Raw genomic sequence first — 10,717 nt, forward strand, 5'->3', positions numbered from 1 at the left:
AAACTATGTTTAAATCTACTTCAATCTATAATATCTATCTAGATATGTAAGTACATGGTCCAATACATCTTTCTGTGAAGAAGGAGTATTCTGTGTCCACATTGTTCAATATAGTAACCACTTGACATATGTGGCTATTGAGCACTTAACCTGTGGTTATTGCCATTGAAGTATAGCATTTAATTTTGATTAGAATTTAAATAGCCACGTATTAGTACAGCTTTAAACTTTCTGGAGTATCATGGGGTTTATGCTCACTGGGGGAAAGAATTTGATAGTTGAATTTACCCACAATAGAATCACAGAAATCATCATGGGGCAATCAGAACCTTGTAGATCTCTCTTCCACTCATTCTCTATTGTTTTTGTTGTGACTCGCTTGGCTGGGGCAGGTACTACATTGATTTGAGTGCTCTAAGTAACAAAGGTCCTACTTCAGTCCCATCAAAGAGCTGAGAGACTGACCATGCTTGGTCTCTCAGGAGAAATTGAAAAGAGAGACCTATTTATAATTACAAGGGTTTTTTTGCTGAGCATAAAGGAGAGTAAACAGTGGGCATGTACTGAGGAAGATGACCTTCAGGCCAGGATTGAATCAGCATTGCTAATTCCCCTCCCTGGACCCCATTTTTCTATGGTGCACACTGACCAGTGTCCTTCCACAGACCCATCCTTCCTTCTGGTATTTTAATGCCATTGATTAGACTAGGCTCACTCACAGCTCTTCTGGCTTTTAGTCTGTCTCTGTAGTTTCTGTGCCTATCTGAGATCACCCTGAGAAGACTTGTGCCTCAGGTCTTCTGTTGCCTGATGCCTGTCAATTGTATAATCCATGCTTCTTAGCCAATATTACACACTAATCACCACATCTTATGAAAAGCCAGACTCTGACTCCATTGTTCTAGTTTGGAATTGAGTCTCTGATATTCTAATAAGTTCCCAGATGTTGGTGATGCTGCTGGTCCATGAACACACTTTGACTAGAAAGAGCCATCTATTGTTCTCTTCAGTTCAGTTCAGTTCAGTCGCTCAGTCGTGTCCGACTCTTTGCAACCCTATGAAACACAGCACGCCAGGCCTCCCTGTCCATCACCAACTCCCGGAGTTCACTCAGACTCATGTCCATCGAGTCGGTGATGACATCCAGCCATCTCATCCTCTGTCGTCCCCTTCTCCTCCTGCCCCCAACCCCTCCCAGCATCAGGGTCTTTTCCAATGAGTCAACTCTTCGCATGAGGTGACCTTGGAGTTTCAGCTTCAACATTAGTCCTTCCAATGAGCACCTAGGACTGATGTCCTTTAGGATGGAGTGGTTGGATCTCCTTGCAGTCCGAGGAACTCTCAAGAGTCTTCTCTGACACCACAGTTCAAAAGCATCAATTCTTCGGCGCTCAGCTTTCTTCACAGTCCAACTCTCACATCCATACATGACCACTGGTAAAACCATAGCCTTGACTAGATGGACCTTTGTTGGCAAAGTAATGTCTCTGCTTTTGAATATGCTATCTATGTTGGTCGTAACTTTCCTTCCAAGGAGTAAGCATCTTTTAATTTCATGGCTGCAATCACCATCTGCAGTGATTTTGGAGTTCCTACAAACATATTTAGATAAAAGATAGTTTAATTTCTCCCGTAATGTGGCCTTACCCTTGTACAATCTATCAAAGAATCAAGTTATACTTTAACTAGAGTAATTTAAATTATTCTGGAAGAGAATATGGCCCCATATTACTTATAACTAAAGTGCTTTAAGGTTTCTCCAAGGGACACACTGATTACACTGCGTTTGTTAGACAAAAATGCTGTCTCTTGAAATTACCAAACTCTGTTACTGGGGAGGCAGCATAGTCAGGAGCAGGGAGCCAAGAATAGTATCAGTCCAGTGCAGTAACTCAGTCATGTCTGACTCTTTGTGACCCCATGGACTGCAGCACACCAGGCTTCCCTGTCCATCACCAACTCCTTAAGCTTGCTCAAACTCATGTCCATTGAGTCAGTGATGCCATCCAACCATCTCATCCTCTGTCATCCCCTTCTCCTCCTGCCTTCAATCTTTCCCAGCATCAGGGTCTTTTCTAAAGAATCAGTTCTTTGCATCAGGTGGCCGGAGTATTGGAGCTTCGGCTTCAGCATCAGTCCTTCCAATGAATAATCAGGACTGATTTCATTTGGGATTGACTGATTTGATCTCCTTGCAGTCCAAGGGACTCTCAAGAGTCTTCTCCAACACCACAGTTCAAAAGCATCAATTCTTTGGCTCTCAACTTTCTTTATGGTCCAACTCTCACATCCACACATGACTACTGAAAAAACCAAGCTTTGACTATTTGGACCTTTGTCGACAAAGTGATATCTCTGTTTTTAATATGCTGTCTAAGTTTGTCATAGCTTTTCTTCCAAGGAGCAAGTGTCTTTTAATTTCATGGCTGCAGTTACCATCTGCAGGGATTATGGACAGTGAGAAAACTGGATTAAAACAATTTCTGCTTTTTTCTTGTTTTTTATGTATTTATTTATTTTTTAATTAGAGAATAATTTTTTTACAATATTGTTGGGTTCTGCCATACAACAACATGAACCAGCCATAGGTATACGTATTTCCCCTCCCTCGGAAGTCTGAGAATACAAAACATTCCCAGTTTAACTCTAATTGCTTTTACATTTTCCCCATAGGGATTTGGCAGTTTCATTTGATTTCTCATCATCTAAACTATGATGTTTTATATCGATGTGTTTCATATAATATAAAATGTCTCTTGTCTCCTTTTAGCTCTGTCTGACATAGAACTCGTGGCCCAAAGTACTATCTTTATTTTTGGTGGCTATGAGACCACTAGCAGTACTCTTTCCTTCATTATATATGAATTGACCACTCACCCTGATGTCCAGCAGAAGCTGCAGGAGGAAATTGATGCAACTTTCCCCAATAAGGTGAGTGATGATACCTGGAGAGAGAGGAAGAAGGTGAAGCCTTAGCAAAAATGCCTTCTTGCTGCTCCTTGAACATATTTGCCGAAAGCATAAGCCTCAAATCTTTTACCTGTGCTGTTTAAGAAGGATCTAAGTGTACAAAACAAAGGGGAAACATAGATAATGCCTTGCACACACAGGAATGTAGGTACTGTGAAAAAAATGCTGGTGTTGGCATATCACATATTACCGTATGCCATGTTAACAAATCACAAAATCTTGGTGGCGTCTAACAGTAAACATCTATTGCTCTGGTGTCTGCATGCATGCATGCTGCATGCTAAGTTGCTTCAGTCATGTCTGACTCTTTGCAATCCTGTGGACTGTAGCCTGCCAGGCTCCTCTCTCCATGGGATTCTCCAGGCAAGAACACTGGAGTGGGTTGCCAAGACCTCCTCCAGGGGATCTTCCCAACCCAGGAATTGACCCTGTGACTCCTGCTGCTCCTGATGGCATGCAGATTCTTTACCACTATAGCCGGACTTGCTGTGGTCTGGGTGTTGGCTGATCTAGGCTAGCCATGGCTAACTAGCTGGGCTGACACAGCTCCTTACATGTTCTACACGTGTCTCATATTCCACATGTCTGCAGCTCAGGGCGATGGTAGGTGTCAAGATCAAGAAGCCCAATCTTGTGGGTGACTTTCAAACCGGCTGCTCACATCACACTAGCCACCTTTCCACTAATTCAAGGTGCCACCTGAGCAACCTGAATGAGAATGGGAGGGAATCACAGAGTTAGATACAAGATAAGGATAGATAGTAGTGCCTACCTAAATTACAGATGATGTGTCTTCTATGGTAAATCTTATTTGGGGATTATTTTTGGTGCAATAAGATGAAAAAGTCAGTAAGAGACAGAGAGTAGTTAAAGCATTGTGGTCTCCTCTTTTTATAATAATACTTATGATAACAACACCACTATTGGCTAATATTTACTTCTTACTATCTATGTCTATCTAAACACTTTGCATTTATGAATGAATCTAACCTTCATAAAATTCAGTCTTAGTCAGGAGAGTCTAGGTTACGCCTCAGCAACAGATTAGCCTAAAAATCTCAGGGGCTTTCATAGCAAAGGTTTACTTTTAACCCACATCTACACATCCAACATGGATTGTTAGTGGAGGAATGAGTACACAGTTCTGCTCCACAGAGTCACTTGGGGATACAGGCTGAGGCTCCACCTTCTTGTAACTGCTTTATCTGAAACATTCTTGTTATCTGGGGAATAGGGACCTGAGAGTTGCTCACTGACTTTTCAAATATTTTGTCTCTGAACTGACATAACCACCTCAGTTCACAGCCCATTGGCAAAGTTGGTTTCCCATAACTTCAGATGGCCTGGGAAATATGGGGAATACATGGGATGCTGGGTGAGCAGTGAGTGTCTCTGCCACACAACCCTATGGAGGGTCAGCTCCATCCGTCTCCATGTAACATATGAGATACCTGAGTGACAGGGAGATGAAATACTTCCAGACACTAGTCGTGTACCTGGTGGTGATCAAGTCAAGCTGTGATCCAGGGTGTTGGCTCTTGAGCCACTCCTATCCTCCACAATGTTGCCCCTTAAATATAACCCCACGTGACAGCCACATACCACCCTCACTAGTCTCAGATATCTGCAAAAACTGGAGGTCTTTGTGGTATGAGGAGAGCTGGCCCCTGGGGCTGGAGTGGCTTATTTAGACCTTCAAACCTTCTGGTCACACCTGCAGGGACAATAGAGGACTCTTCCAGCAACAGAGGGTGGAGTTGAGGATTCTGATTCTCTTGTAATTTCCTCTAGAACTGAAACTGTGTTGCTGGTAGCACTCAGTCTTATTCTTTATTTGCAGATTTGGTTTAGAAAGGAATTCGTTTCTCTCCAAATTATTTACAGAGTTTTCATTTAATGTAGTATTTGCAAACTGTATACGTATAACGAAAAGAATGAGCAGTCAGGAGCCTTCAACTGAGAACCTTCATGTTGAATAGGGGATTTGCTCTTTTACACATTCTCTTTCCTTGGTACTTACATGTACCTTACATGCCTCACTTTCAAAAAGAAACAGTGATTTTGGCCTATTTCACTTAAGAGTAAGGGTTTTAGTCTATTGCTCACATTTGTTCTCCTGAGAAAGAAATACACTGCATGATAATGTGCAGGATTTCAAGCCCTGGTTAGGGCACTGTCCCAACATCTTCCAAGTCCTCACTATTCTACATCTCAATGGGCCCCTGAGAGGTCAAAGGACATGATAGATACTAAAATGTCCATAAATGTCCTTGATCGATTTAAATTATTCCCTGGAGCACCTAACATTTCAATAGGACTGCATCGATGGAGTTGAAGGTTGATCCAAAATCTTAATTTATCAAAATCTGTTTTTCTCTTCCAAGGCCCCTCCCACCTATGATGCCCTGGTGCAGATGGAGTATCTTGACATGGTGGTGAATGAAACTCTGAGAATGTTTCCAATTGCTGGGAGACTCGAGAGGGTCTGTAAGAAGGATGTGGAAATCCACGGGGTGACCATTCCCAAAGGGACAATGGTGCTGGTGCCGCTCTTCGTTCTTCACAACAACCCAGAGCTCTGGCCAGAGCCTGAGGAGTTCCATCCCGAAAGGTACAAGACCCTGGAGAAGAGACACCTACCTCATCCTTTTTGGTGCTTGCAAGTTCTGACAACTCTTATTATAGGTGTCAAATGGGTGGCCATGCGACCGTTTACCTGTATATCTTTTTATTGTTTAAAAGACTTTTCTCTGTAACTGTGTTCATTGTTTGAGTTGAATTATCCAAACTAGATTAGAAAAAAGAAAATTATTAGCTGTCTTTATTACTAATACAGTAAGATAAGGCCTCATTAATAATGTATGTCCTTGTGGACAGTTTTCTATGCATAAATAGATTTTTGAAACTTTGGGTGGTATTCTTATATATTATTTAGTTCTAAACGGCTTGATTTATTTAACAATAAACTATAAACAATATTCTATGTGCATATGTTTGTATGCATATTCCATAAGTTACCTTACTACTGTCTTATTTCAGGTGTATAGGCTTTTTATTTCCTTTAAGCCTTTCTCTCTATTCTCTCCTAGCTCTCTGAATTCACACATGTCCCACATTCCTTATTTTTAGACACTGGCTGCTGTTTCCTCTTACTATTGTGGGAGCACAGGCTGGAGACCAGAGGTCTCATCCCTGTGGTTCAAGCAGCCTCACTGAGGATGGAGGAGCACCCAGGGGCCCTGGTTCTGTCTTGGGTGCAGACCTGGGCCAGCTCCCTTCTGTCTCAGTATTTGGTGACTTTCCAAAGAGAAGTCCTCTGCTCTCTAGATGTCTAAACTTCCTCCTTGGAGAGCTGTTGAGTATCCTTTTCAGGAATTAGGAGCGAAGGTCTGGTTTGGGCACAGCTTGAACTCTGGATAGAGTTGATTCTCTCCCATTTAGTGTGCAGGGATCAAGGTTTGGAATGAACTTTTCGGGCACTGGCTGGGATCTGGACTTTCGTTTCACCCTGACTATGGGTTGTCATTTCATTTCACCCTGATGGCCAAGGGTTGTCTTGTTTGCCCCGATGTCCAAGTTCTCCCATAGTAGTGACACACAATACTTGTTGATAGAAGAGTCAGAGTCCACCAAGTCCCCTGTTCTGGACCAGGGACACTCTGTTTCTCCCTCAAGCTCAGCAGCTCCCCCTCCTGCAGCATCCAGAAACTAAAAACGGAGACCACTCACCGTACTTCCCTTTCATTCATTCAGCCGTCAAGCAGAGATTTAGTGCTTACCTGTGTATGTCAGGGACTGGGCCACGGAGCGGGAAACCAAATATTTACAAAGGCCTATTATGGAGAATTTTACAAATATACACAAGTGTGGGTGTATTTGAAGCATATACAAGTATATCCTATAGGCACAAGCCTATGAAATACATTTTTATTGCGGTATATTGCTAGTTGTGCTCGTTTCTGCTGCACAATGTATATCTGTATGTGTCTATTCCCTGCTTAAGAAGCATCAACCCATGTTTGCACCATTCACAGGACACTGCTGCCCTTCTATCTCCATATTATTTTGTCACATTGTCTGTAAATTTACATAATGTTTTACAAAATAAGGACTCTTTTAAATATATGTAACCACAATGCTATTATCACTTTCCCCAAATATGCATTTTTCCTTGACATATTAAAATACTGAGGAGTCAAATTTTATAAAACAGAGGTCTAACCATCAAGGAATTTATAGGCTAGTGGAACAGATAGACAAAGAAATCAGTGATTATCTGGAGTAGCCTGGCATCCCATGCTAACAGAATTCTACTGACCTAAGCATTTTGTGTGTGGCAGAGAGAGGTAGAGAGATAATGACACATGGAGATTGGAAGGGAAATGAGGGAAAGCAGTTGAAATATAACAATTTAAATACTCAGAGGTGTTTCTCCTGCTTCCTTCCCCCATGAGCACACAAGTGACGTAAGTGTGCTTGGAGATGGGAACCCATGTTTCCTTCAATCAGATTCATTTCCTAACTGCCTTTCAGAGAGTGAACATGTCACCACCCTGAATGTAAATTTAGAGTTTAAGGATACGTTTTCTTTAAATAACCAATACCTCAACTCAACAGGAGTGAAAGCTTCCTTAGGGTGCAGGGAGTGGAACTTATCTTTCTCACCACAGCAGTATTCAGTCACCAGCCCACAGAAATCTCCTTATGCTACAGGTCCAAGAGTTAAGTTAAAACCTCAGACCTGCAGCTCTTCTGGTTTTTCTCTTTCATTCACTTGTTTCATGTACTGTTGTGGATCCAGGTTCAGTAAGAAGAACAAGGACAGCATAAATCCTTACGTCTACCTGCCTTTTGGAACTGGACCCCGAAACTGCCTTGGCATGAGGTTTGCTATCATGAACATAAAACTTGCTCTCATCAGAATCCTTCAGAACTTCTCCTTCAAACCTTGTAAAGAAACACAGGTCAGCAATTCACTTTCTGCATTAATAACGTTTTATTGGGAGTTGTTTTTTAACTGATGCTGCTGCTGCTGCTGCTAAGTCGCTTCAGTCGTGTCCGACTCTTTGCAACCCCATAGACGGCAGCCCACCAGGCTCCCCCATCCCTGGGATGGGGGATTCTCCAGGCAAGAACATTGGAGTGGGTTGCCATTTCCTTCTCCATTTTTAACTGATGGATCTCTATATATCTAGGTATGTGATCAATTCAAAGGCTAACTTATTCTATCAGCCAGAGAATCTCTTTGGAGTCACCTGAAACCTTTACTTGTCAATCATCCCTGGAGGGCTAAGTCAGCAGCTTCATAAAGACCCCACTATAAAAGCTTGTCTGGAGCCAATGCAGTTAGTGTGGCAGGACTGCACACCATGCACTGAATGGAAGAAAGATTTTAAATTTGGTTTCAAATTCACTGGAAGGAAGTGTGTGCACAATCATGAGAGCAGTGACTTTTCATCATGACTTTTCAGTGATGCTCTTCCCCACCAGAACTTAGAGAGGCTCTTCTGACAGCAGGTCTCAGCCACTGCTTGCATAGTAAAATTGATGGAAAAATTTTGCCATAACGCCTAAGAATCTGGTACATTTTAAATACTCGGTATTTTTACTTAAAATTTAAATCAATAAAGAACACAGGCCAACCTGACTTTGTATCAAGCCTGGTACAGAATAGGTGCTCAAATAGGTATTTTGTGGAATGAATAAGGGATGAATGTTATCACTATCCCTCTTGACACAGCTCAGAATAAATATAAAGAATCAAAGATAGGCAGGCAAAATGGAACGAAGGTGGTCAAAAGGTGCAAACTTTCAGTTATAAATGAGCACTAGGGCTGTCATCGGCGAAGGCAAGGGCACCCCACTCCAGTGCTCTTGCCTGGAAAATCCCATGGACGGAGGAGCCTGGTGGGCTGCAGTCCATGGGGTCGTGAAGAGTCGGACACGACTGAGCGACTTCACTTTCACTTTTCACTTTCATGCACTGGAGAAGGAAATGGCACCCCACTCCAGTGCTCTTGCCTGGAAAATCCCATGGACGGAGGAGCCTGGTGGGCTGCCGTCTATGGGGTCGCTCAGAGTCGGACACAACTGAAGCGACTTAGCAGCAGCAGCAGCAGCAGCAGCAGGGCTGTCATGCAAAGCACAGTGACTGTTGTTACCATTTCTGTGTGATGTAAGTGAGTGCACCCTAAGACTTCTCTCACAGGGGAAACAGTATTTATTTCTTTTTCTTTTCTTCCTATATGAGATGATGAGTGTTAATAAAACTTACCATGGTAATAATTTTATGACCTCTATAAATAAATCGTTATGCTGTATACCTTAAATATAGGCACTGCTATAAATCAATTATATCTCCATAAAAGTGGAAGTTAAATTCTGATAGGACATGATAAGGGAATACTGTGAGCAACTTTCTTCCCACATGTTTTATAAATATGTTAAATAAACCAACCCTCTCTAAGACGTAAACTATTAAAATTCATTTAAGGAAATACAGACAGCTTAGCTGTCCCCTTATCTGCCCTTGTATCTACTAAACATATTGAACTGGTAGTTTAAAAAAATCCAGTATATATCATGCTAAAAGCTTTGTTGCTGTTGTTGTCGCTAAGTCGTGCCCGACGTTTGGAAAGCAGTGTCTTGTCTGCTTTGCTTTCTTTGTTTGTTTGTTAGCAGGGCTTCATTCATCGGGTCTCATGTGCTTGTTTAACTGTTGCAGATCCCCCTGAAATTATACACTCAAGGACTTACGCAGCCAGAACAACCTGTTATTCTAAAGGTTGTGCCCAGAGACCTGGGACCACAAGTGGAGCCTGACTTTCTCTAAGGATTTTCACTTTGATTTTGAAGGAAGCTGCATCTCAGAACACCAGAGACGTGATCTACTTTGATAAAACCAATAAACGAAGATGGGCTTCACCTACATACTTGATGGCGAGTAGGGATTCTGCATAATCATTTAGCTTTCTCGCTGCCTACCTGGATTATTATATACTACATGCCATACAAAGGAGGTGATTAGTAAACGCCAGATACTCAACTTCACAGGTTCTCATAGGACACTCTCCATCCACCCCAGTTAGTACTATCTACTCCTCCTGAGCACTGATCAGAATGAAGATCTCTCAACAATCTTATCAACAGACTTTAATGAAAATAAGAATTAAAATGGGGACTGGAGTGATATTTATATCACAAATTTTATTTTGAATATGCTGAATAAAACATATTGAGCAAGACAATAAGCGTCTGTCTACAAGAGTATCACCTGATGCCTATGTGCACGTTAGGGTGGAGGTGCACAACTCAGTCTGGGGAATGCAGTGACCAGATACTTTTTGACTATCACAATTGCTGGTGGGTGGGGCCATCTTCAAAACTCCACCTTAACATATTAAATAGGTAAGAGTTAATTGACTATGACTTTGCCCAGTGTTTAGAAATCTACCTTTTAAATCTACCCTTTTAGTTTAAATCTACCTTTTTTTGGAGCACATATTTTCCATACCTCTTTGTATTCCACCCTCAACTCACAACCATCTTAACACAGTAAACATGGAATAAAAGATGGTTGACTGGGGAGAAAGGCTAGACGCACTGGTCAGTTTCAGTGGGGTCAGAAGCTGCACACGGCCCTTCCTTTCCCTGTCCTGCCCCTTCCCTCCCCTCTCCTTCCCCTGCCTGCCGTCTCTTCCTGGACAATCCAGTCCTAAACCCAAAGGTGGGCCACAGAAGGTGGGCA

At 42.2% G+C, this 10,717-nt stretch overlaps 1 protein-coding gene across 2 annotated transcripts in view; it reads left to right on the forward strand.

The window, feature by feature from the left end:
- Positions 1–10,220, forward strand: part of LOC102406240 (cytochrome P450 3A28) — a 38,557-nt gene extending 28,337 nt beyond the window's left edge. For both annotated transcript variants that reach the window (XM_006053610.4, XM_044936066.2), the window contains exons 10-13: positions 2,771–2,931; positions 5,355–5,581; positions 7,772–7,934; positions 9,695–10,220. In XM_006053610.4, coding sequence (XP_006053672.3) covers positions 2,771–2,931; positions 5,355–5,581; positions 7,772–7,934; positions 9,695–9,802 — 659 coding nt within the window. In that variant the 3' untranslated portion in view covers positions 9,803–10,220. The remainder of the gene's footprint in view (positions 1–2,770; positions 2,932–5,354; positions 5,582–7,771; positions 7,935–9,694) is intronic.
- The last annotated feature ends 497 nt before the right edge of the window (positions 10,221–10,717 follow it).

Source organism: Bubalus bubalis, chromosome 24 (assembly GCF_019923935.1).
Source record: "Bubalus bubalis isolate 160015118507 breed Murrah chromosome 24, NDDB_SH_1, whole genome shotgun sequence".
In the NCBI taxonomy this organism is placed as follows: domain Eukaryota; kingdom Metazoa; phylum Chordata; class Mammalia; order Artiodactyla; family Bovidae; genus Bubalus; species Bubalus bubalis.